Source organism: Zophobas morio, unplaced genomic scaffold (genome assembly GCF_036711695.1).
Source record: "Zophobas morio isolate AGI-343-1 ecotype UQ-CSIRO unplaced genomic scaffold, CSIRO_AGI_Zmor_V1 ptg000007l, whole genome shotgun sequence".
Taxonomy (NCBI): Eukaryota; Metazoa; Arthropoda; class Insecta; order Coleoptera; family Tenebrionidae; genus Zophobas; species Zophobas morio.
In genome coordinates, this window is record NW_026972112.1 from 425,849 (window position 1) to 453,827 (window position 27,979).

General features: G+C 31.7%; 2 protein-coding genes and 1 long non-coding RNA gene across 6 annotated transcripts in view; all 3 read right to left on the reverse strand.

The window, feature by feature from the left end:
• Nucleotides 1-27,979, reverse strand: part of Nacp60e (Na channel protein 60E) — a 398,987-nt gene that overhangs the window by 99,115 nt on the left and 271,893 nt on the right. For all 4 annotated transcript variants that reach the window (XM_064049043.1, XM_064049041.1, XM_064049040.1 and 1 more), the window contains exon 2: nucleotides 2,827-3,035. In XM_064049043.1, coding sequence (XP_063905113.1) covers nucleotides 2,827-3,035 — 209 coding nt within the window. The remainder of the gene's footprint in view (nucleotides 1-2,826; nucleotides 3,036-27,979) is intronic.
• On the reverse strand, nucleotides 7,793-10,558 carry LOC135123943 (uncharacterized). Its single transcript, XR_010279722.1, has 3 exons — nucleotides 10,145-10,558; nucleotides 8,104-8,238; nucleotides 7,793-8,037 (listed from the first exon to the last, which is right to left on the reverse strand). It is a non-coding gene; the product is annotated as an uncharacterized LOC135123943 (long non-coding RNA).
• On the reverse strand, nucleotides 26,968-27,736 carry LOC135123944 (uncharacterized). Its single transcript, XM_064048807.1, has 3 exons — nucleotides 27,638-27,736; nucleotides 27,365-27,592; nucleotides 26,968-27,310 (listed from the first exon to the last, which is right to left on the reverse strand). Exons 1-3 carry the CDS (start codon nucleotides 27,649-27,651, stop codon nucleotides 27,019-27,021), a joined length of 534 nt encoding a protein of 177 aa, XP_063904877.1. The 5' UTR covers nucleotides 27,652-27,736; the 3' UTR covers nucleotides 26,968-27,018.

A 27,979-nucleotide genomic window follows, 5' to 3' on the forward strand; every position in this document is an offset into this window, starting at 1 on the left:
GTTTTCTTGGTTCATTCAGATTTTAAAGAATATTAAAGAAAGGCACAATTTCGGTTAAAATATATAGTTCCATGGAAAAGATTAGTAAAATTCTAAAAATTGCGGGCGCCTCCACCATTTTTAGGCGAAAATTAAAATTAGGCTATTGGGTTCAAAAATATGTCATTCTTTTCTGAAGTTTTCTGAAGATCACGAATTTGAGCTTATTTTTCTGATGTCGCCTCCAAAAACAGGAAAACAGGGCTATTAACCGAAAGTTTGATTGAAATACAATGGATTCGACACAAACTCGTGAATTTTGTCTCAAATTTTTCTGTTTTCTTGTTTCATTCAGATATTAAAGAACATTAAAAAAGCAAAATTTTGGCTAAAATATATAGTTTCATGGAAAAGATTCGTAAAATTCTAAAAATATTTTTTTTTTTGGTATTCTGGTGCCTCCACGATTTTTATGCGAAAATGAAAGTTGAGTCCAAACATTTGTCATGAATTTGAGCTTACTTTTCCAATATGGCCTCAAATAACAGAACAAAGCAATCTCTTAACCTATAGTTTGATTGAAATTACAACGGATTTGAAAATAGCTCGTGGATTTTGACTCAAATTTTCTTTGTTTTCCTGTTTCATTCTGATATTATATAACATTAAAAAAAGGCGCAATTCGGTTAAAATATATAGTTTAAATTCATAAAATTTTAGAAATTTAATATGGTTTTTTAATTTTGTTTATCCCGGCGCCTCGACCATTTTTACGCGAAAATTAAAGTTAGTCTATTGAGTCGAAAAATATGTCATTCTTTTCGGAAATTTCCTGATGATCACGAATTTGAGCCTAATGTTCCACTGTCGCTTCAAATAATTGAAAAAACAGTACTCTTAACCTAAAGTTTGATTGAAATCACAATGGATTTGAAAAAAGCTCGTGGATTTTGATTCAAATTTTTCTTTGTTTTCCAGTTTCATTAAGATATTAAATAACATTAAAAAAGGCACAATTTCGGTTAAAATATATAGTTTATATTCATACAATTTTTAGAAATTTAATATGGTTTTTTAATTTTGTTTATCCCGGCGCCTCCACCATTTTTACGCGAAAATTATAGTTAGTCTATTGAGTCGAAAAATATGTCATTTTTTTCGGAAATTTCCTGATGATCACGAATTTGAGCCTAATTTCCCACTGTCGCTTCAAATAACAGAAAAAACAGTCCTCTTAACCTAAAGTTTGATTGAAATTACAATGGATTTGAAAAAAACTCGTGGATTTTGATTCAAATTTTTCTTTGTTTTCCTGTTTCATTCAGATATTAAAGAACATCAAAAAAAAGGCACAATTTCGGCTAAAATATATAGATTAAATTCATAAAATTTTAGAAATTTAATATGGTTTTTTAATTTTGTTTATCCCGGCGCCTCCACCATTTTTACGCGAAAATTAAAGTTAGTCTATAGAGTCGAAAATATGTCAGTCTTTTCGGAAATTTCCTGATGATCACGAATTTGAGCCTAATTTTCCACTGTCGCTTCAAATAACAGATAAAACAGTGCTCTTAACCAAAAGTTTGACTGAAATTAAAATGGATTCGAAAAATGCTTCTGAATTTGGATTCAAATTGTTCTTCGTTTTCTTGTTTCATTCAGGTATTAAAGAACATTAAAAGAATTCACAATTTCGGCAAAAATATTTAGTTTTATGAAAAAGATTAATAAAATTCTAGAAATATTTTTTTTTCATTTCTATTATTCAGTCAAAATTGCAATGTCACTTCAAAAAGACGGCGAAAAACTGCAAATGGATCCGCAAGCTCATTGATTTTGTTAAAAAATTGTCTTGTTTTCTTATTCCATCCAGATATCAAGATACCTAAAGAAAGGCACAACTGCAACTAAAATATGTACTTCTATTGAAAAAATTTTTAAAATTCTTGCAAGTAACATTGTTTAATCAATTTTTTTACCTCGTCATTCTATTTGAAAATCTTTTGAGAATCACGAATTTGGATCTAATTTATCCGGAAAATGTTCAATAATCTTGAATCGAACTTCTATTTGTTATGTTTTTACTTTCCATTATGCTATTTCGAACAAACATTAAGATACTTAAAGAAATGTAATGTTGCTTTGAAGTGGAATGTATTATTTCATGAAAAAAGACCTAAAAGATTCAAAAGAATTTTTTTTTTAATTAATTTATGAGCTTCCCTATTTTTACGTAAATACTTATTAAAGTCAATCAACTGGGTCGATAAAGAAGTTATTTTGTATTCATGTTTACTGTAAATGTCATTTTTATAAAAAAAATTAACGGTGAGTGGTTTGTTTTTGTTTCCTCTCCTACTGTTTGACAGTTGCATCTGAGAACACTCTTGGCCAATTTGCTGCACAACGCAGCCAACTACCTTTCGACGTAATGCAAAACGAATTGAAATTTTACAAACCGGTGTTTTAAGGTCGGTTGTGTTTAAAAAAATCCATACTTTGGTCCTGCTAGCCCTTGCCGAGATCCGGCCGGCGATAAACCAAAACGGAATCTCGCCTAACGCGCTACACTGTAATGTAATAAAAACGAACGATCTTGTCGGGTGAAGGGGTCGTGATTTGTATCTATTTTATTGTACGCAACTTATCTATTATGGATGTGAATTGTGATACAAGCTAAATGAGGTTTCTGGGATGAATAATGCATTGAAGCGGAGGATTTTACAATTGCGACTTCGCTCTCCTGTCAAGGCTCGATTGCTTGCAGTAAAAGCGCACAAGTGTATCTAAAAGTGCCCTCTTTACAAAATTCAACACCCGCTCGATCTCAAAACAAACAATACTCACTCGGCTTCTTCGATAGTTTCCGCCATGGCAAGGAAGACGCAGTTGAGCAAAATAGTAGCCATAACTAAATAGTCGAAAAACTGGTTGGTGCACAGGTATATACACGCTTTCCTAATCGAACTAAACGGACTGAAGAAGAAGAACGAACTGGTGGCTGTGAAACGGTGGATGTAGTTCTTGCGAAACCTCTTGGAGACCACGCAGAAGGTCTGGAACCAACAAAACAGCACAAATGAGGATGGCATCGCAGAACAAATAAGTCGTTCATGCATTGTTTATTTTTTCTGTTTTTTTATCAATTATTCACGTGCACCCGAATCCGACCGGATTCTCCCCAGCGTAAATACATTGCTATATTGATTTTAGCTTCCGGAAAGGTAAACATTTTCTGTATGAAAAAAATAATCTTTCTGTTGTTGCCGTCTGGGGGTTTGGACAGATGTAATCCGGCGGTCCCGAGTCACTATCCCAATTTAGAAATATCGATGATTGGACGGTTTGTTGCTGGACGGAATAACGAAACAATTAACCGAGAAAGCGATATTCAGCAAGATTTTTTTGCATTGTGTTATGAGGCGGAAGCGAGCGAAGCTCGTCACATTAATACTTGCTGCTGTTAAAGGCACTTAAGTAAGAATAAGTGATCATGAAGCACTAAAAATAAATGGATAATAGAATGTATACTTACAAATGTAATGTGTTTTGTAATTTATTCTAAGTATGAGCACTATTCAGAGTGTTCCAATAATCGAAGTGAAACAAGTCATTTTTTTCATATTCTGTGCGGATGATGAAACTGTGCTTTTTTTCATTATAAGGCTTTAAATATCGGAAAACAAATCATTTTGATGTGAATATTATAGTCTTTCAAATCGATCTAAAAAAGGTTCATTATTCTTGAAGCAAATTTCTTATGGGTTTATTTCGTTCGAACATTAAGAATTGAAAGCAGAAAGATCCGAACTTTTCTAAAATATATACTTTCATGAGAAATTTGTTAGAATCCCTGAAATAAATTTCCTTAAAATTATTGTCCTGGCGCCTCCATCATTTTTAAACAAAAAATTGAAGTTATACAAATCAGCCGGAAAATAAGTCATTTGTTGTTGAAATTTTGTTAGGATGATGAATCTACTCTTATTTTCACGACATAGTATCAAATATCGAAGAAGACAAGGTTTTCATGTCAAAATTAAAGTTCTTCAAATAAATCCAACGAAAGTTTATTAACATTGATTCAAATTTTTTATTGTTTTTAATTTCGTCCGGATTAAAAGCAATGTGAAGAAAAGTATTAAAAAAATACGATCTCATGAAAAAGTTTCTTGGAATCCTTAGAACAAGTTGTTTTTATATTATTGTTCCGGCGCCTCCACCATTTTACTCAAAAAGTTAAAGTTACAAAAATTAGTGGAAAACTGAGTGATTCTTTTTTGAAAATTAATGAGGACTAAGATTCTTGGTTTGTTTTTATCATAGGGCTTTAAATATCAGAAAGAAATCATTTTGATGTGAATATTATAGTCCTTCAAATCGATCTAAAAAAGGTTCATTATCCTTGAAGCAAATTTCTTATGGGTTTATTTCGTTCGAACATCAAGAATTGAAGGCAGAAAAATCCAAACTTTTCTAAAATATATAGTTTCATGATAAATTTGTTAGAATCCTTGAAATAAATTTTCTTAAAATTATTTTCCTGGCACCTCCATCATTTTTAAACAAAAAATTGAAGTTATACAAATCAACCGGAAAATAAGTCATTTAATACTGAAATTTTGTTAGGATGACGAATCTACTCTTATTTTCACGACATAGGATAAAATATCGAAGAAGACAAGGTTTTCATGTTAAAATTAAAGTCCTTCAAATAAATCCAACGAAAGTTTTTTAACATTGATTCAAATTTTTTATTGTTTTTAATTTTGTCCGGATTAAAAGCAATGTGAAGAAAAGTATTAAAAAAATACGATCTCATGAAAAAGTTTCTTGGAATCCTTAGAACAAGTTGCTTTTATATTATTGTTCCGGCGCCTCCACCATTTTACTCAAAAAGTTAAAGTTACAAAAAATTAGTGGAAAACTGAGTGATTCCTTTTTGAAAATTAATGAGGACTAAGATTCTTGGTTTGTTTTTATCATAGGGGTTTAAATATCAGAAAAAAATCATTTTGATGTGAATATTATAGTCCTTCAAATCGATCTAAAAAAGGTTCATTATGCTTGAAGCAAATTTCTTATGGGTTTATTTCGTTCGAACATCAAGAATTGAAGGCAGAAAAATCCAAACTTTTCTAAAATATATAGTTTCATGATAAATTTGTTAGAATCCTAGAAATAAATTTTCTTAAAATTATTTTCCTGGCACCTCCATCATTTTTAAACAAAAAATTGAAGTTATACAAATCAACCGGAAAATAAGTCATTTAATACTCAAATTTTGTTAGGATGACGAATCTACTCTTATTTTCACGACATAGGATCAAATATCGAAGAAGACAAGGTTTTCATGTTAAAATTAAAGTCCTTCAAATAAATCCAACGAAAGTTTTTTAACATTGATTCAAATTTTTTATTGTTTTTAATTTTGTCCGGATTAAAAGCAATGTGAAGAAAAGTATTAAAAAAATACGATCTCATGAAAAAGTTTCTTGGAATCCTTAGAACAAGTTGTTTTTATATTATTGTTCCGGCGCCTCCACCATTTTACTCAAAAAGTTAAAGTTACAAAAAATTAGTGGAAAACTGAGTGATTCCTTTTTGAAAATTAATGAGGACTAAGATTCTTGGTTTGTTTTTATCATAGGGGTTTAAATATCAGAAAAAAATCATTTTGATGTGAATATTATAGTCCTTCAAATCGATCTAAAAAAGGTTCATTATCCTTGAAGCAAATTTCTTATGGGTTTATTTCGTTCGAACATCGAGAATTGAAAGCAGAAAGATCCAAATTTTTCTAAAATATATAGTTTCATGAGAAATTTGTTACAATCCTTGAAATAAATTTTTTTTAAATTATTTTCCTGGCGCGTCCATCATTTTTAAACAAAAATTTGAAGTTCTACAAATCAGCCGGAAAATAAGTCATTTTTGTTGAAATTTTGTTAGGATGATGAATCTACTCTTATTTTCACGACATTGTATCAAATATCGAAAAAGACAAGGTTTTCATGTCAAAATTAAAGTCCTTCAAATAAGTCCGAGGAAAGTTTATTAACATTGATTAAAATTTTTTATTGTTTTTTAATTTCGTCCCGATTAAAAGCAATGTGAAGAAAAGTACTAAAAAGTACGATCTCATGAAAAATTTTCTTGGAATCCTTAAAACTAGTCCGTTTTATATTATTGTCCCGGCGCCTCCACCATTTTACGCAAAAAGTTAAAGTTACCAAAATTAGTGGAAAATTAAGTGATTCTTTTTTGAAAATTGATGAGGACTAAGATTCTTGGTTTGTTTTCATCATAGGGTTTCAAATATCGGAGAAAAATCATTTTGATGTGAATATTATGGTCTTTCAAATCGATTTAAAAAAGGTTCATTATCCTTGAAGCAAATTTCTTCTGGTTTTATTTCGTTCGAAGATCAAGAAGTGAAAGAACAAAAGGCCCAAATTTTTCTAAAATATATAGTCTCAAAAGAAATTTCTTAGAACCTTTGAAACAAATATTATTAAAATTAATTTCCTGGCGCCTCCACCTTTTTTAAACAAAAAAAAATTCAATTACATTTCAGCCGAAAAATAAGCCATTCTTTGTTGAAATTTTGTGAGGATGACGAAACAGCGCTTATTTTCACGACATAGTGTTAAATAACGAAGAAAACAACGTTTCCATGTTAAAATTAAAGTCCTTCAAATAAATCCGAGGAAAGTTGATTACTTTTGATTCAAATTTTTTCTTGCTTTTTGATTTCGTCCGGATAAAAATGTATGTGACGAAAAGCATAAGAAAAATATGGTCTTTTGAGAAAGGTTATTAGAATCCTAAAATTAGTATTTTTAAAATTATCGTCCGGGCGCCTCCACCTTTTTAAGAAAAAAGATGAAGTGACCAAAATTAGTGGAAAATTAAGTGATTCTGTGGTGCCTCCATCAATTTTAAGCAAAAATTAAATTTACTCAAATCGTTCGAAAAATCAGTCATTCTTTTCGGAAATTGTATGAGGATGGCGAATCTGTGCGTATTTTAACGAAATCTCTTCAAATAACATAAAGAATTAAAAAAAAAAGGTTCATTAATCTTGGCGTGTATTTCTTATGGTTTTGTAAAAACAAAAGCCCAATTTCTCTAAAAATATGTAGTTTCATGAGAAATTTCTCAAAACTATTGACATAACTATTTTTAAAATTATTATCCCGGCGCCTCCACCATTTTTAACCAAAAAATTAAGTTTCTCAAATCTTTTGAAAACCAAGTCGTTTTTTTCGGAAATTTCACGAGGATAATAATAATATATAATAATATATATATTTGGTCTCCACAGATACATATATGTATAACAGTATATAAGACAAGTCAAAAAGAAAAAAATACAAACAAAGAAACACTAAAACTAAAAATTAAAAACTAAACATTTAACAAGCAAAATAACAAAAAGACAAAATGATATTGTCAACATGCCATCAACCTTGAAAAAATTCACCTAGGGAATAATAACATTTATCTGTTAAAAATACTTTTAAATTTTTCCTAAATGATGATATTAACTGACAATTTTGAATATTCACTGGCAAGTAATTGAAAATTCTAACTCCCATACAATCAGTTGCTAACACACCAACATTACAACGTTTAAACGGAACATGAATCTGATGTTTTTGTCGGGTATTTACTTTATGTACGTTATGGACATACGTTAGATTATGTCGGTTTTTATAAATGTGAACACTCATTTCAAATATGTATAATGACGGAAGAGTCAATATATTTAATTTTTTTTAGAAAGGCTTTTGCAGCTTGTATGTTTACTTGCACCGGCAATTGTTCTGATGGCACGTTTTTGACTAATAAACACATTGGCTGCGCTTGGTGACCCACCCCATAAACAAATACCATACCTAATTCTGGATTCCACATGAGCATGGTATATATTAACCAATTGATCAATATTTAAAATTATCTTTAAATTTCTTAGAAGATAACACAGTGAGTTTAATTTTGGAACCAGTATTTTGGCATGTGACTTAAAGTTGAGGTTTGTATCTACCATAAGACCTAGAAATTTTATGGTGTCGACAGTGTTATGCTGTAGATTTGAACATTTGAGATCTATATACTTACAGGTGTTTTGGCGATTACGAAATCTTATAACTTGTGTTTTTTCAGAGTTTATATAAATGTTGTTGGTGGAAAACCAGGATTGGAGATTCGTCATTAAAATATTAACCTCTCTTTCTAATTGAACTTCATTGCGATCTGAAATTATAATCGACGTGTCATCAGCATATAAAACAGGTGATACATTTTTAAAGATGCTTTCAATGTCGTTTACGTAAAGAAGGAAGAGAATGGGTCCCAGAACTGATCCCTGGGGCACACCTACATCTATGTCAATTATGTTAGAACTGATTTGATTTTTAAAATTTTCTTTATTGGTATTCGGAATTACAACGTACTGATGCCTGTTCTCGAGGTAGGATACTACCCAATCCAAGCTATTACCTCTGCATCCATAAGAGAATAATTTGGTTATCAACAGATTATGATTTACGCAGTCGAATGCCCTGCTGAGATCACAAAAGATCCCAACAGGACACTCTCCCGCCTCTATTTTTGAAACAACATTGTTATACAAATCAATCATGGCAGTATTTGTGGAAAGATTATTACGAAAACCATGCTGGTATTTACTAAGTACATTATGATTGTCTAAAAATTTTTGTAAGCGACACAAAAATGCTTGTTCAAAAATTTTTGAAAAACTAGAGCTAATTGCAACAGGACGGTAGTTCTCCATGCAAGCCTTATCTTTTTTCTTATGTATGGGAATAATTTTTGATGTTTTTAGTAATTCCGGGAACTGACCCTTTTCAAACGACAAATTTATAAGGTACGTTAGAGGAGTTATAATTGCAGAGAGTACTTTTTTAATTATGGCTGGCGGAATATCGTCTGATCCGGCCGACCATTTAGGTTTTATTTTATTTTTCACAAGAGAAAGCAACTCTTCCTCCACATACGGATGAAGAAATAAAGTTTGAATAACACCATCAATATTATGACTATCGGCTGGTGTATTATTCCTCACTGAAATATTTTTTATGAGATCTTTAGGGGCTTGCTTGAAGAACTCGTTGAAGCTATCTGCAACTAAAGATGGATCATTTAAAAGAGTATCTTTTACTGAAATTTCGATGTTATTAGAGATCTCTGGTTCGTTGTGTGTTAATTCTGAAATAATTTTCCATAAAGTTTTGTTAGGGTTATCGGATGTAAAAATTTTGTTTTGAAAAAATCTCCTTTTATTATTTCTAACCAATTTTAAATGAATAAGTTTAGCTTGTTTATAAATGCAGGATAGCTGAGGGTAGTTACTTTTCATAATGTACAGATCTTTTAGCTTAATACTTGATGTTAAAATTTCTGAGTTTATCCACCTCCTACTATACGTATCTGTCTTAGTTGTACGCATTTTAAGTGGGAATTTGTGCTCGAAATGACTCCGAAAGATTCCATAAAAGTAATCAAATGCATCATTTAAATCATTCAAACAGTACAAACCATCCCAATCTTGATTTACCAACCGACAGAGGAATTTTTGAATATCAGCATTTCTAAAAATTCTCTTTAACTCATAGACCTTATTATTTGTTTTAGGGGTAATTTTAAAAATATCAGTTTCATAATAAACTGTCCTGTGATCTGAAACAATATTGTCGAAAACATAACATGTTCCGTTCTCAATGTTAGTGAAAGCATGATCAATAATAGAAACAGTTGATTGAGTAACACGAGTTGGCCACCAGACTTTATCAGCTAACCCATACGATTTTAATAAACTACATAAGATGTCGTAATCATTACATTCTATAAACGAATTTATATTAAAATCACCGCACAAAATGATTTTATTGTAAGGTTTGAAAGTTGAATTTAGCGCATCGTTTAGATTGTCCATAAATGTCTTAAGATCTCCATCTGGAGATCTATAACAAGTTATTACAACAACTGAAGTGTTATTTTGTAAGAGTTTGACAGCACATAGTTCGATGTGTTTATCTACGCAGAACGCATTCAACGAAATTTTTTCCCAACACATGTCCATCTTTAACCAAATAGCGACACCTCCACCCCTCGAAGAGAGGCGATTATAGTGACTTACCAATTTAAATTCATCGATACTATTACTGTTTATCGAGGCCGAATTTGACCATGTTTCCGTCAGACAAAGAATTTTTACACTCCTGCATTTAGAAAGTTCAACCTCCAAAAGTCGGCTCTTGTTAGGATTCAGACTTTGAACATTTAATAACATGACTTCTGGAGCAAAAATTACTTCTGAGTAGGCTGATTCTTCTTCTTCCACTGAAAAAACTTATCAATGCATGCCCCTTTCGGCCATATGGTAGAGTCCATAGCCTTAGAAAAATTATAACTATACAAAGAAACCTTAAAAGACGAATACTGTAGAGGATGTTTTGATGGTAAGGTCTCACACAGCACTTCTTTGAACATCGGTTTCAAATAGCCGATTACGTCCGCTTCTGTCGTAGATGGATGGAGTCGGTACACGTGCAGATCGATGAATTTCGGAACGGACGAATTTATGCTTATTTTTGCGATATCGCTTCAAATAAGGGAGAAAACAACTTTCTTATGTATAAATTAAAATCTTTAGAATCGACCCGAAACACACTCATTAAAACTGACTCAAATTTCTTCTCGTTTTGTTATGTCATCCACACTGAATGAAACACAATTTCATCTGAAATAGTTAGTTACATGAAGAATTTGCTAAAATTCTTCAACTAAATATTTCCAAATTAATTATTACCCGCCGCCTCTTTTTCTTAAAGCTCAATTAATTTTCTTTGTATCAGTGAAAATAAATTCCAGACAACGCAAAGAATTTAATTTACAACATAAATATAATTTCGCTCTAAAATAACAACAACGGGCCTCTTCCCTCATTACATTAATCACAGGGCACTAAATTCTGCCGTACCACCAGCCAGACAAGAATGCAATAAATACATCAGTCCGAAAAACAAACGTAATTTTTGTAGTTTCTTGTTCAGTCCGAAGACGAGAAAAGTAATTTCTTAGCCGGGACTTCGTTTTTGCAGTTTTTTAGTATAGCGGAAATTATTATTAACAAAAAATCGGTAAGACACGATAATTCTTGCAATATTGATTATAAAAGTAACTCTTATGATTTCATAGACTAAGGTTCATTTCTGCAGGTTCGGGTTCAACACAAGGTCTGAATTATTACAGTTTAAACTGGATGTCTCGTTCGAATTAGGGATTTAAATTTAATTTAGTTGGGCGAATTGCTTTATAGTCCATATAACACTAATCGAGGGCTTGGTAGATGACCCTAGTAAATGAGTAGGTTCGAAATTTAAATATTTTTTTATCTCTGTACTTAAGCAACTGTATTAAACGCAAAATATACCCAAACTTTCTTGGTTTCCTCAATTCCGTTCAATTAGTGGGTTTATGCGTAAGCCTGGCTGAATCCCGAACCGTATTGCTGGTTGCGTTTAAATTCGCTGCGGGCTCGTTCCCGCCAATGTACAACCCTGTAGAACAAATTGTTTATGTGGCAATTATTATCGTTCGAGTATTATTTCAGCCCATTATACCCTCTTCGAGCGCACCCTCCCGCCCGACTTTCGTTCACTTCCCGGCAACTTTCGCCGGCCCCAAACGCGCCGCCCCCGACCCGTCTGCTCCCGCTTGTTTACATTAATTAAAGAAACTTGAATATACGAAACGAGCCAACTTCGTAATGAAAATTTCCATCAACAAGTTCGAAACTCGTCAGGTCGATTCCCGCGTAATCCAATCACCGCCCCCGAAAAATGCCTTTGTTCGACGCCGGCTCATTCATGTGTCAAATCGTTCTCGCCCCTAACGAGCTCCCGACAAAAAGACAGGAAGCTAGACCGATGCAATAATCAATTTGTCTGATTAAAATTGCCCTAATCTCGTTAATAGTTGGTTCGAAAATTTTGCGACACACAAACAGCCCCTAGTGGCTACGCCAATGCCTTATGGGGGTGCAATGAAGAATTCCACGTGGTGGATGCATAATTAAAAACTCCGAGGGGTTGCGGGTCAGACACAAAAATTTGCAAAATTTACACAGGGTACGGTCGAGACGTTCGTAAAAGTTGACCGAAATCTCTGATTTAGTGGTGGAAGGATTTATGGGTTTGGCGAAATTATACAGTGGGGGACGAGGACAGATTGGGAATGTCGGATGGGAGATATATTACATGGAGTGCTTTTTTTTTCATTTGTTGGGGTTGTAATGGGTGCATAATTAACTCGGGGTAATGGGCGGCGGCGTGGATTTATGGGCTGTTGCACGTGGTGATGATTTTTATCACTTTTCTTGATAATTTTTGGAGGGCGGCCAACAGCTGGAAACGCTTGCGGTTTTTGTGTGTGTAATAAATATTCATATTTGTCGGGGTTATTATGCGAAAATTGCAGCAACGGTGAACCTAAACACATTTTAAGCATTGCAATTTTAGACTTTATTGGGGACAGTTACACGTCACCTATGATAAAAGCTCAAAGGTAATTTCAAAAGCGATAAGAAGTTTCTTCTTCGATGTTTTGTTGTTGTTCCAAACGCGGAGATATTTTTACGCAATTGCTAAAAGGGCTTTTCCGGCCCTGCGACATCTCTCTGGTCATTTATCTATTTATCTGCGACGCTTTTGTAGCGTCCACACGAACTTCTGTGTACTATTTCCCTGTTCGATGTCCTGCCTTTTATCTGTCCCCTAGCGCAATTTAAAAACGTATTTCTCTTTGTTCCCCCTATGTTCTGAAACGATTACAGACCTACCAAATTTTCAAAAGGAACATAGGAAAACCCTGTTTTTCATTTTATTACCATCGTTGACGAATTCCATAATTAAAGGAAGCTTCCCTTTTACCTCCGGACGAAACATGAATATCAAATATTCTGAAAGATCCTGTTTGTGTTTGGGCGGATTTGAACTAATTTTTCGCTGTTTCAATAATTATGAAGCTAATTGGGAACCGCTAAAGTGTGAAATTTTACGATTGCTGAAACTTCAATCGCGTCAACACAAAGCAAACAAATTAGAGTTAACTGTGTGTGGAAATTAGCTAATCGAGTCTGAGTTTCCTAAAATTTCCAAATACACATACACATAAAGATACACAATTATTATATGGAGTTATAACAGCAAGATTCTAAAGAGTATTCTTGTGACCATTGTTGAAAGGAAATACTTATTCCTAGTAAATTTTTCAGAGTTGCGAATCTATCGACTGCGTCTCGGGATGTTCTCGCTTGGTTGCATAATTCATTCCAAATATTCTTTAGAACGGAAAATAGTCACAGCGTTATCACTTTTTTCGCAGTAGCGTCGGAATCAGACAAAATTTACGTGAAATAAATATTTTTAAATTGAATATCCCGGCGCCTCCACCATTTTTACGCAACACTTAAAGCTGTCCAAAGCGATTGAAAAACAAGTCCATCTTTCAGGAAATTCGATGAAAATCACGAATCTCGTATTTTTTAATCGCAACAAATGATTTTTGGGCTGGATAAATTAGGAGTTCGAATCTGAGATTCCGACAAAATGTACTATGTCAATTTTCCATAGTAAAAAAAAAAACAAAAATCGAAGAGGTTCCGCTCAGTCAATTCCGAAACCGAATTCATATTCAGGAGGTTCTAGTTACTACAGGCACTAATTTTGAAACAGCTGAAAGCCTAATTAACATCATACCTTAAATATTATTTCGATTTCAAGAATTCGCCTTTTCAATCCATCTCTCAAAAAATATTTTTCGAGTTTATAGGTTCACCATTTCATAACGGTCATAGATTTCGACCTCTGGTTTGTACCGTTCGATTCCTTGAATTTTTCTTGTGATAGCAAATGACCCTTTGGCAGGAAAAGTGAGTGGTTCGGGCCTGAGAGACCGATAAACCGGACGATGTCATTTTCCCTTAAGTAACCTCATTTTAAATATAAAAAAAATCAGGAAGCTTCATACGTCAATTTTGAAACCGAATTCGTATTCAGGAGGTTCGAATTAGTCAAGAAACCAATTTTCAGAGAGTCTCAATCTCAATCGTTTTGATTTTTCATTCGTTGTCAAACCGAGGGGCGGACCGTAATAAAAAAATTTCTCTACAAAAAATTACCATCTTAAACATGTTTTAAGTTTTTTGTCATGAAAAGAAGTCTATATACATATTAAGAAAAAAAGGCAAAATGTAAGCTCCGCCCACCCGCCCTATTTCAATTGGGATGATTTTTTTTATTCGTCGTGCGCCAAGAGGGCGAAGCGTAACTGCAAAATCCTTATTTCTCTACAAAAATTAAAAAAACGTTTTTGAAAATCGTGTTCCTTAAAGAATACAATGTATATTTAGAAAAAAAATTAAGTCAAAGATTCAGCCCCACCCATAGCCGTCTCGAACTCAATTTTAATTAGTTTTTCATTTGTTGTCAGACCGAGAGGCGGAGCATAACAAGAAAATTTTTCTACAAAAATTTACCATATTAAACATGTTTTAAGTTTCTTGCTATGAAAAGAAGTCTATATACATACTAAGAAAAAAAGCCAAAGTGTAAGCCCCGCCCACCCGCCCTAGTTCAATTGGGATGATTTTTTCTATTCGTCGTGCGCCAAGAGGGCGGAGCGTAACTGCAAAATCCTTATTTCTCTACAAAAATTAAAAAAATGTTTTTGAAAATCGTGTTCCTTAAAGAATACAATGTATATTTAGAAAAAAAAAAATAAGTCAAAGATTCAGCCCCACCCATAGCCGTCTCGAACTCAATTTTAATGAGTTTTTCATTTTGTCAGACCGAGCGGCGGAGCATAATTGCAAAATCCATATTCCTTTACAAAATTTAGAATTTTAGATATGTTTAAAGTTTATTGTTGTGGAAAGAAGACTACAAGTATTAATAAAAAAAAAAGCAATTATTTTTTTATTCGTCGTGAATCAAGAGGAATAAGTGTTTTGCATTTAAACTCCGCCCTCTTGGTACACGACGAATAAAAAAGATCGTCACAATTGAGATGGGGCGGGTGGGCGGGGTTTATATTTTGACTTTGTTCATAATATACATGGTATTCATTGAATAACACGATACTCAAAAACACGTTTTTAATTTCTTGTAAGGAAATAAGTATTTTGCAGTTAAAGTCCGCCCTCTTGGTTCACGACGAATAAAAAAGATCGCCACAATTGAGATAGGGTGGGTGGGCGGGCTTACATTTTGCCTTTTTGTTTTAATATGTGTGGACTTCCTTCCACAACAAGAAATTTAAAACATGTTTAATTTTTATAAGGAAATATCGATTTTGGAATTAGTACTATGGCGAAAAATAAGGTAAAAGAATGAAATAGTCCGATTTGACTGAAAATTGGTTTCTACGCTAATTTTGCAATACAAAATTCATTTCTGCAGTCAAGTGTTAACTAAGATTCGATTTCAAGAAATTATCGTCCAATTTGCATCTTAAAAAATATTTTTCGAGTTTATAGGTTTACCGTTTAAAAATGGTATTAGATATCGAATTGCAGTTTACACCATTCGATTCGTTAAGTTTTTCTAGTAAAATAAATGATACCTTCCATAGGTGGAATCATATTAAAAATAAGAAAAAAATCAGGAAGCTTCTTTGGTCAATTTTCAAACCGAGTTCGTATGCTGGAGGCTCGAACTAGTAAAGAAACCAATTTTCACAGAGCTGAGAGCCCAATTAACCCAGATAGTTTGAATTGAGGAAACCCAAAATTTTCGAATATAGAGAGTGTGGCAAAAAATAAGGCGAAAAATTGAAACTAATCCGATGTGACTGAAATTTGGTTTGTACACTAATTTTTGGACACAGAATTCATTTCGATTATCAGTTTTTAGAATATTAAGTAAGTCGATTTCAAGAAATCATCTTCCAATTTTTTTCTCAAAAAATATTTTTCGAGTTTATAGGTTCACTATTTCAAAACGGTTTTAGATATCAACATGCGGTTTCTACCGTTCGATTGCTTGGGTTTTTTTAGAGAAAACAAATGATACCTTGGTTCGGATAATTTAGCCGTTCGGGCCTGAGAGAACGATAAAACGAATAATATCATTTTTCCATAGGTAGAATCATATAAAAAATAAGACAAAAATCAGGAAGCTTCATTGGTCAATTTTCAAACCGAGTTCGTATTCTAGAGGCTCGAATTAGTCAAGAGACCGATTTTCACAGAGCTGAGAGACCAATTAACCGAGATAGTTTGAAATTGAGTAAACCCAAAATTTTCGAATATAGAGAGAATGGCAAAAAATAAGATGAAAAAATTAAACTAATCCGATGTGACTGAAATTTGGTTTGTACACTAATTTTTGGACACAGAATTCATTTCGATTATCAGTTTTTGAATATTAAGTCGATTTCAAGAAAACATCTTCCAATTTTTTCTCAAAAAATATTTTTCGAGTTTATAGGTTCACCAGTTCAGAACGATATTAGATATCAACATGCGGTGTCTACCATTCGATTGCCTAGGTTTTTTTAGTGAAAACAAATGATACTTTGGTTCGGATAATTCAGCCGTTCGGGCCTGAGAGAACGATAAAACGAATAATATCATTTTTCCATAGGTAGAATCATATTAAAAGATAAGAAAAAAATCAGGAAGCTTCGTTCGTCAATTTTCAAACCGATTTCGTATTCTAGAAGCTCGAATTAGTAAAAAGACCAATTTTGACACAGCTGAGACCCTAATTAATCGAGATAGTTTGAAATTGAGAAAACCCAAAATTTTCGAAGAACCAAAAATAAGGTGAAAAAATAAAACTAATCCGATTTGACTGAAATTTGGTTTGTACACTAATTTTTGGACACAGAATTCATTTCGATTATCAGTTTTTGAATATTAAGTCGATTTCAAGAAATCATCTTCCAATTTTTTTTTTTCAAAAAATATTTTTCGAGTTTATAGGTTCACTATTTCAAAACGGTTTTAGATATCAACGTGCGGTTTCTACCATTCGATTGCTTGGGTTTTTCTAGTGAAAACAAATGATACTTTGGTTCGGATAATTCAGCCGTTTGGGCCTGAGCGACCGATAAAACGAATAATATCATTTTTCCATTGGTAGCATCATATTAAAAATAAAAAAAAAATCAGGAGGCTTCATTGGTCAATTTTCAAACCGAGTTCTTATTCTAGAGGTTCGAATTAGTAAAGAGACCGATTTTCACAGAGCTGAGGGACCAATTAACCGAGATAGTTTGAAATAGAGGAAACCCAAAATTTTCGAATATAGAGAGAATGGCAAAAAATAAGATGAAAAAATGAAACTAATCCGATGTGACTGAAATTTGGTTTGTACACTAATTTTTGGACATTGAATTCATTTCGATTATCAGTTTTTGAATATTAAGTCGTTTTCAAGAAATCATTTTAAAATTTTTCCTCAAAAAATATGTTTCGAGTTTATAGGTTCACTATTTCAAAACGGTTTTAGATATCAACATGCGGTTTCTACCATTCGATTATTTGGGTTTTTTTAGTGAAAACAAATAGTATTTTGGTTCGGATAATTCAGCCGTTCGGGCTTGAGAGACCGATAAAACGAGTCATATCATTTTTCTATTGATAGCATCATATTAAAAATAAGAAAAAAATCAGGAAAGAAAATTGGTCAATTTTCAAACCGAGTTCGTATTCTAGAGGTTCGAATTAGTAAAGAAACCAATTTTTACAGAGCCCAGAGATCAATTAACCGAGATAGTTTGAAATAGAGGAAACCCACAATTTTCGAATATAGAGAGAATGGCAAAAAATAAGGCGAAAAAATTAAATTAATCCGTTGTGACTAAAATTTGGTTTGTACACTAATTTTTTGACACAGAATTCATTTCCATTATCAGTTTTTGAATATTAAGTCGATTTCAAGAAATCATCTTCCAATTTTTTTCTCAAAAAATATTTTTCGAGTTTATAGGTTCACTATTACAAAACAGTTTTAGATATCAACATGCGGTTTCTACCATCCGATTGCTTGGGTTTTTTTAGTGAAAACAAATGATACTTTGCTTCGGATAATTCAGCCGTTCGGGCCTGAGAGAACGATAAAACGAATAATATCATTTTTCCATTGGTAGAATCATATTAAAAATAAGAAAAATATCAGGAAGTTTCAATGTTCAATTTTCAAACCGAGTTCGTATTCTAGAAGTTCGAATTAGTAAAGAGACCAATGTTCACAGAGCTGAGAGACCAATTAAGCGAGATAGTTTGAAATAGAGGAAACCCAAAATTTTCGAATATAGAGAGAATAGCAAAAAATAAGGCGAAAAAATGAAATTAATCCGATGTGACTAAAATTTGGTCTGTACACTAATTTTTTGACACAGAATTCATTTCCATTATCAGTTTTTGAATATTAAGTCGATTTCAAGAAATCATCTTCCAATTTTTTTCTCAAAAAATATTTTTCGAGTTTATAGGTTCACTATTTCAAAACGGTTTTAGATATCAACATGCGGTTTCTACCATTCGATTGCTTGGGTTTTTTTAATGAAAACAAATGATACTTTGGTTCGGATAATTCAGCCGTTCGGGCCTCAGAGACCGATAAAATGAATAAGATCATTTTTCCATTGGTAGCATCATATTAAAAATGAAAAAAATTCAGAAAGGTTCATTGGGTAATTTTCAAAGCGAATTCGTGTTCTAGGGGTTCGAATTAGTAAAGAGACCAATTTTGACAGAGCTGAGACCCTAATTAATCAAGATAGTTTGAAATTGAGAAAACCTAAAATTTTCGAATGATCAAAAATATGATGAAAAAATAAAACTAATCCGATTTGACTGAAATTTGAGTTCCACACTAATTTTTGCAATACAGAATTCATTTCTACTCTTAGTTGTTCACTATTAAGTCGATTTCAAGAAATCACCTTCCAATTTTCATCTCAAAAAATATTTTTCAAGTTTACACCATTTCAAAACGGTACTAGAAATCGACTTACGGCTTATACCATTCAGGCCAGAACGACCAATAAAGCGGATAATGTCAAAAAAAAAAAACAGGAAACTTCATAAATCAATTCTGACCTCGACTTCGTCATCTCCTAAATTCGGGTAAAAAACCCTTATCTCAATACAAATTCGATTCATCTACATCAGTTTCGCTGAAATGAGACACGAAAGAATTAAAACCAGCCCGGATTAAAAAGAATTTATCGATCCCGATCCCGTTCCTCTTGAATATTCAGCAAACCCGTCCATCTGGCTAACGTTCCCCGAATTTCCATTTCTCAATCCGCCTCGTCACGCCACATGCATAACTATAATTTTTTCCAGAAGTGCAGCGGCCGGTGATTTACGTGACTTTTTACGTTTCTGCGAAATAACTGTCCAGATGTGGCCCTATAAAGCATAAACCCCCTCTTTATGTCGGTTATGAAAAATGCGTTTTATGGCGGCCATTAGCAGTAAACGTATCCGACTTCGGGATAATTTGTCCGGTTTAATATGGGAGTTTAAGTGGTCGCAAGGAACGTAATAAAAAAACGTATCATCTTCGGTGAGTCGATACGTGTCGCGTTTCGCTTTTGTAGTTTTGTTTTGTTAAGATTGGCGCAGAGCGACACCTTTTCTTGACGCTTTATTGAACGTTTGCTATTGACTTGTTACGTCCCAATTCCTGACATATTCCGAATTTGTGTTTGTGCGATGGGGATGAGAGGGACTACGAAAATAGAGTCGTGCCGGGAAGGAAGGATAAGTCGGGAAAATCGGGAAATCTGGCTGGGAATGTGTTATGGTGGGGTTTGGAGGGTGGGTTGGAATTTTTATTGGGTTTGGGGAGTCCAATAATAATTTATGGGTTGCTGGATTGTGGATAAGTTATTTTTGCGTGTTTAGGGTGTACTAATATTTTAGTGGTGTAGTCGATGTTTATACTTTTTATTTTTAAAGCGACCTTTTAAATTGAATATGTCAGTTTCTGCAATATTGGCAACCTCTAGAGAAAACAGTAACTAGTGTATTCTCCTGAGAAATTTCTAAACCGAGAAATGTTGAAGTTTTGGGGTCACTGCATTTCCTTATCATTTGATATGCTTGTAGTAGGTCTTTTTAGAATTGTAGCTTTTCACGATATTCTTAATTCCTTGTTTCCTGGTTACGGTTTTCAGTTTTAAATTACCTGATTTGTTTGTTGCCAGGTTCCATCATAAACCCTGTTTTTTTCCTCTTTATATCAATGAATTGAATGTTAATACACAAAAAGCTTCACATGACATCAATTCCAGAACTTAAAACCAGTTATGACTTGAATTTTCAAATCTTCAATTTTTCATTTTTTTTGTGTTTTCAGATTTTCGATGTGCAATTTTTCGATTCTTCAAATTTTCCTTTGGGTTTTTAATTTTTCTTATTTTTAACAATTTGTTTTCTTCAATTTTTCGATTTTACAATTTCACAATTTTTCATATTTACCTTACGATTTGTAATTCTGCGAGTTTTCATTTTTAAAATTTTCAGTTTACGATTTTCCAAATTTTGCATGTTACGTTTTGCAATTTTTGGATTTGCAGTTTCACGAGTTTCCAGTTTTTCTTTTTTCAACGTGAAAATTTTCAATTTTTGAATTTTTTGACCTTTCAATTTTTTTGGTTTTTCAAATTTTAGATTTTTTTCAATTATTCTGTTTTACAGCTTTTTCATTTATTTCATTCCTCAATGTTTCGATTTTTAATTTTTGAATCTCTCGATGTTTTATGTATCAATTTTTTGATTTTACTTTTTCTTCTTTCCAACTTTTCAAATAATTAATTTTTTTCGATTTTTAAGTTTCTCGATTTTTAGTTTTTCAATGCCAGTTTTTCGCCTCTTCAGTTCTTCAATTTTCCACTTTTTCGATTTTTCACATTTTCGAAATAAAAAATGCGAAAATTAAAAAATCAAAAATGAAATGACGAAAAAATTATAAAACCCAAAAAAGCGAAATATTTTAAAATCGAAATCTTGAAAATTAAAGGAATCGAAAAATCGGATAATTGAAAAATCCAAAATTTTAGTTTTTTAAAAATTGGAAAATTGAGGAATTGAAAACGCAAAGAATGAAAATTTGATAAGTGAAAATTTGTAAAATTGAAAAAACAATGAAAAAATAAAGGAAATGAAAATGGTGACTTAACTTCAGAAAATGATAACTAAAATTCAAGAACTTGGGAAATTGAGAAAACGGAAACATTGTAAAATCGAAAAAGTAAAAATCGGGCGACTGAAAACTCAAAAAATGAAAAATTATCGATATCGAAAAATTGTAAAATTGAAAAAATTGTAATTGAAGAAATAGAAAAATTGAAAAAAAATGAGATGTCATCAATGTTGATTAAGTAAAAAATTATAAAATTGAAAAAACGAAAAATTGTGATATAAACTCGAGAAAATGAACATGAAATAATCGGGAAAATGAAAAATAAAAATTAATAACCTGAAAAATTGAGAAAACGGAAAAATTGCAAAATCTAAAAAGTAAATATTGAGAAACTGAATAATCAAAAAATGAAGAATTATCGATATCGCAAAATTGCAAAATTGAAAAATTTGGAATTTGAGAAATAGAAAAATTGAAAAAAAATAAGCTGAGACAACGAAAAATTACGAAACCGAAACATGGGAACATTGAAAAAATAATGAAAATGACAAACGAAAAATTGTGATCAAATAATTGATTGAAAGTACATAAATCCAGATTTTTCTAAATATTATAGAATTTATTCGGGAAAATTTTGAGATGTCACCAATTTTGATTAAGCAAAAAATTATAAAGATCGTAAGAAACATTGAATAAATAAGGGAAATGAAAAAATAAAAATATGTGAAATAAACTCGAGAAAATGAAAATTAAAATATCGGAAAAATGAAAAATAAAAATCAAGAACCTGAAAGACTGAGGAAACGAAAAATTGAAAAATCGAAAAAGTAAAAAAAAATTGGGAAATTGAAAAATTAAAAAATGAAAAATTATCGACATCGAAAAATTGCAAAATTGAAAAATTTGGAAGTCGAGAAATTGAAAAATTAAAAAAACTGGAGTTGAGAAAATGAAGAATTTCGAACCGAAACATTGAAACATGGGAAAATTGAAAAAAATCAAGAAAATGGAAAAACAAAAAATTGTGGTATAAACTCGATAAAATGAAAATGAAAAAATTGCAAAATTGAAAAATAAAAATCAAGAACTTGAAAAATTGATGAAACGAAAAATTGAAAAATGAAAAATTATCGATATCGAAGAATTGCAAAACTGAAAAATTTTAAAAAAGTTGAAGTTGTAAAAAAATAAAGAAAATGAAAAAACGAAAAATTGTGACAAACTCGATAAAATGAAAATTAAAAAATCGGGAAAATGAAAAATGAAAATGAAGAACTTGAAAAATTAAGAAAACGTAAAAATTGAGAAACTGAAGAATCAAAAAGTGAAAAATTATCTTTATCGAAAAATTGCGAAATTGAAAATTTTGGAAGTCGAGAAATTGAGAAATTTAAAAAAAAAATGAGAAAAAATAAAGAAAATGAAAAAACGAAAAATAGTGAGATAAACTCGATAAAATAACAATTAAAAAATCGGGAAAATGAAAAATAGAAAAACTTGAAAAATTGAAAAAACGAAAAAAAAAAAATGAAAAATTATCGCTACCGGAAAATGGCAAAATCGAAACATTAAAAAATGGGAAAATTCAAAGAATAAAGAAAATGGAAATACGAAACTCTGTGATACAAACTCGATAAAATGAAAATGAAACAATTTGAAACACAAAAATCAAGAACTTGAAAAATTGACGAAACGAACAATTGAAAAATCAAAAAAGTAAAAATTCAGAAACAAAAATATAAAAAAAATTAAAAATTATCTAAGAATGTCGAAAAATTGAAAAATTGAGAAATTTGAAAGTTAAGAAATTGAGCTTTCGTTAAAAAGCTGAAAACTAAAAAACCGAGAAAACGAAAAATAAAAATCAAGTACTTGAAAAATTGAGAAAACGAAAATTTGAAAAATTTGAAAGCCAAGAAATTGAAAAATTGAAAAAAATTTATGTTGATTAAACTAAATAATTACGACACCGCAATAATGAAAAATGGGAAAATTGAAAAATTAAAAAAAAATGGGAAAATAAAACATAAAAATTAATAACCTGAAAAATTGAGAAACAGAAAAATCAAAAGATTAAAAATTATCGATATCAAAAAACGGAAAAATTTGGAAGTCGAAACATTGAAAAATAGGAAAATTGAAAAAATAAAGAAAATGGAAAAACGAAAAATTGTGATATAAACTCGATAAAATGAAAATGAAAAAATCGGGAAAACGAAAAATAAAAATCAAGAACTTGAAAAAATTGAGGAAACGAAAAATTGAAAAATTTGGAGGCCGAGAAATTGAAAAAAATTGAAGTTGAGAAAACGAAAAATAACGACACCGAAACATTGAAAAATGGGAAAATTGAAAAAATATAGAAAATGAAAACCGAAAAATTGTGATATAAACTCAATAAATTGAAAATTATAAAATCGGTAAACTGAAAAATGAAAAAATTAAAAATTATCGATATCAAAAAATTTAAAATACAAGAAAAATCAAGAACTTGAAAAAATTGAGGAAGCAAAAAATTTAAAAACTTGGAAGCCGAGAAATTGAAAATTTGAAAAAAATGTAAGTTGAGAAAACGAAAAATAACGACACCGAAACGTTAAAAAACGGGAAAATTGAAAAAATAAAGTAAACGGGAAAACGAAAAAGTGTGCTATAAACTCGATACAATAAAAATGAAAAAATTGGGTAAATGAAAATAAAAAATCAAGAACTACAAAAATTGAGGAAACGAAAAATTGAAAAATTAAAATTAAAAATTGATAAACCAAAAAATAAAAATATGAAAAATTATCGAAATCGAAAAATTGCGAAATTGAAAAATTTGGAAGTCGAGAAATTGAGGAATTTAAAAAAAATTGAGAAAAAGTATAGAAAATGAAAAAACGAAAAATGGTGAGATAAACTCGATAAAATGGCAATTAAAAAAATGAAAAATAAAAAAACTTGAAAAACTGAGAAAACGAAAAATCAAAAATGAAAAATTATCGCTACTGGAAAATGGCAAAATTGAAAAATGTGGATGTCGAGAATAGAAAAATTGAAAAAAAAATTGAAGTTAAGAAAACGAAAAATTACGACATCGAAACATTGAAAAATGGGAAAATTCAAAGAATAAAGAAAATGGAAATACGAAAAATTGTGATACAAACTCGATAAAATGAAAATGAAACAATTTGGAAAATAAAACACAAAAATCAAGAACTTGAAAAATTGGGGAAACGAACAATTGAAAAATAGAAAAAGAAAAAATCCGGAAACTAAAATATAAAAAAAATTAAAAATTGTCGTAAAGTATGTCGAAAAATTGAAAATTTGAGAAATTTGAAAGTCAAGTAATTGAGCTTTCTTTAAAAAACTGAAAATTAAAAAATCGAGAAAACGAAAAATAAAAATCAAGTACTTGAAAAATTGAGAAAACGAAAATTTGAAAAATTTGAAAGCCGAGAAATTGAAAAATTGAAAAAAATTTATGTTGATTAAACGAAAAATCACGACACCGCAACAATGAAAAATGGGAAAAGTGAAAAATTAAAAAAAAATGGGAAAATAAAAAATAAAAATTAATAACCTGAAAAATTGAGAAACAGAAAAATCAAAAGATTAAAAATTATCGATATCAAAAAACTGAAAAATTGAAAAATTAGGACACCGAAACATTGAAAAATAGGAAAATTGAAAAAATTAAGAAAATGGGAAAAACGAAAAATTGTGATATAAACTCGATAAAATGAAAATGAAAAAATCGGGAACACCAAAAATAAAAATCAAGAACTTGAAAAAATTGAGGAAACGAAAAATTGAAAAATTTGGAGGCCCAGAAATTGAAAAAAATTGAAGTTGAGAAAACGAAAAATAACGACACCGAAACATTGAAAAATGGGAAAATTGAAAAAATATAGAAAATGAAAACCGAAAAATTGTGATATAAACTCAATAAATTGAAAATTATAAAATCGGTAAACTGAAAAATTAAAAAATTAAAAATACAAGAAAAATGAAAAACTTGAAAAAATTGAGGAAACAAAAAATTAAATAACTTGGAAGCCGAGATTGAAAAATTGAAAAAAATGTAAGTTGAGAAAACGAAAAATAACTACACCGAAACGTTAAAAAACGGGAAAATTGAAAAAATAAAGTAAATGGGAAAACGAAAAATTGTGCTATAAAATCGATACAATAAAAATGAAAAAATTGGGTAAATGAAAATAAAAAATCAAGAACTACAAAAATTGAGGAAACGAACAATTGAAAAATCAAGAAAGTAAAAATTGGGAAACTATACAATAAAATTATGAAAAATTATCGAAATCGAAAAATTTCAAAACTGAAAAATTTAGTAGTCGAGAAATTGAAAAATTAAAAAAAATTGAAGTTGAGAAAAAAATAAAGAAAACCAAAAAACGAAAAATTGTGATATCAAGTGAACTCTAGATTTTTCGAAATATTATAATATTATTTAATATTTTGCATGTTTATTGAATTTAATTGAATTGAATTAACGATTTACCATGATTAATTTTTTTTTTTTTTTCAAAAATTGGGATATATAGGGCAAAAACTGAACACGGATTTATAAACCACTTATGGAAGTTTACTTATTTTATGAAACTGGAATAATATTAACTTAACGGACAGACGCCAGACACAGAGACAGACAGACAGATAAACGGGGACCTATTTTTGGTACTCTAAGGGTCATGAAACGTCGAGAAAACATAAAAGTAGTCGATCATCCAATGGCTTCGATTACAATACTTCGTTAGCTTACGCTCATTATTATCCATTAAGTAAAAATTAAAGAGATAATAACAATTTTGTTTGAACGGATATCAGTATTTTTGGAACAGCCTGCATAAGCATTTCTGAAAAATTAAAGCATTGCTGAACCACGACAAAAGCGCGTCGACACTCTCTACTTACTAAATTTTTGGATTTCACGTCATCAGCTTTCTGGAAGAGATGAATAAACAAAATTTAATCAATGTTGTGTAAAAACCCTTTTATTAATGTTAGTCTGTTAAACACCATCTATACAAAAGCGGACTTTTCAACTACCCTGTAGTTCCTCACACATAAACCCACGTCACTTTTGTGTATCCTTGATCACTCTGAACGAATTTCAACCCCAAAAATTCCTCACCACTCGCCTAAACTTTTCGCGTCACCAATCCCCATAAAACCCCAATAAAAAACAGCACCATAAACTCGCGAAAGTGCCATAAAGCCAAGTACTCGCAACATAAAGTGATCTATTTCGGTTTTCATCGGAACCTGCTATTTATACCGTAAATAACAAAGGGAAATTGCTCTCAAAGCGCACAAATTATCCCCGAATTGGCGTCTGGAAGACAGCTGGAATGTTTCGAAATTTCCCTTCGTGCCGAAACTAATTAAACTTATGACAGTAAGTGACCTCAGGGATGATGTACGCGCCCTTAATTCAAAACAACGCCGCCTCTGAAAAAACCCTCCGCTAAATGTTTCATATGCAGTTTCGGACCAACTTGTTACATAAATTTTAATAAGAGCAAGTTCGCCTGGGAGTTGATGTGTGTGCTCCGTCTGGACGGTGATGAGCGGGCTAATTTATGCGAATTTTTCGTGATTCCGGGGATTTATTGCCCCGTTTGAATTATACACCTTCACAATCCGAGATTTTCGTTAATAATGTATTTATGGCGGTGCTTATTCATAATTTAGACGGCACGAGGACGAGGTTCGTTGGATGCATATTTATGCCAATGGGTTTTTATTTAAAACGGGTTTGGTGGAAGTTCTGGATTGAGAAAACACAAAATAATGCTCAAAGTTTATTAGAAACCAATCAAACAAAATTACATTTTAATTATTAATTTTGGGGGGAGCTCATGTTGTCTGGATCTTCACTGGAAGGTTTTCCGTAACTCTTGGACTGCTTCTGCAAAATGAACTGCTGAGCTGGAGAGTTATTGTTGTACCAAATTCCCACAGGGTTTCCTGGTTTGTAATTAGCATCCTTAACATCGATGTTGTAGTGGGCTTCAGCATTAGCAATACGTCCGTTGGAGTTCAGGTACCACTGTTGGTGCAAAGTGTCTTCCTTATCACCCAGTACCACCTTGGTGTATCTCTCTTCGGTCTTGGCGAAGTCCAGAACGCTCCTGTGGAAGCAACAAAACTCAAGAACACACCACCACCACCCTTGTTTTTCCTACCCTGTGTCGTTGTTGACGATGTGGAACAACCCAGCGACCCTTCCACGGACGAATTTGAACAGCTGGGACCTCTGGCCGGTGTAGTGCTGGATTTTGATCTGCATGGGGTCGTCGGCGTCGAGTACCAAACCTGAAGGGGCGCTTCGGATGATGTAGAGCTCCTCTTCTTTGTCGACGGCGCTGGCGGAGATCAGGCTGACGCAGGCCAGAAGCAGGATCAGAGATAACCTAGAGGGATGATTTGAGAAAGTGCTAAATTGGGGTGGTACGTACTTTTGGAATGCCATTGTTGTCGTTGGAGGAGAACGAACACTTGACTGAGTTGGTGGAGGTTCGCGGCACTATTTATACCCGGTTTGGGAGGAAAAATGACGTTTTGCTGGTTTTTGTAAGGATTGAACTTGGGTATCGCGACTGACCTCAGCTGAATTTGCTGAATTTGGTTAACGTGTGTTTGGAAATTGTTATCGTTGGCTTGGCTCGATAACAATGTTGGGTGCTGAATGGACAAACGGAAATGATAGTGATACGAAACATAGATATTTTTAAATTTTGGAATCGGATTTTTCAAAAACAAGTTTTAAAATTACCTTAAATATTTTTTTAATTTAGTTT

What these genes read in the sequence shown, in the direction of transcription:
- LOC135123944 (XM_064048807.1), bottom strand. An exon ending in ATCGTCAACAACGACACAGG is followed by an intron (nt 27,311 to 27,364) that starts GTAGGAAAAACA and finishes TTGCTTCCACAG; the next exon opens with GAGCGTTCTGGACTTCGCCA.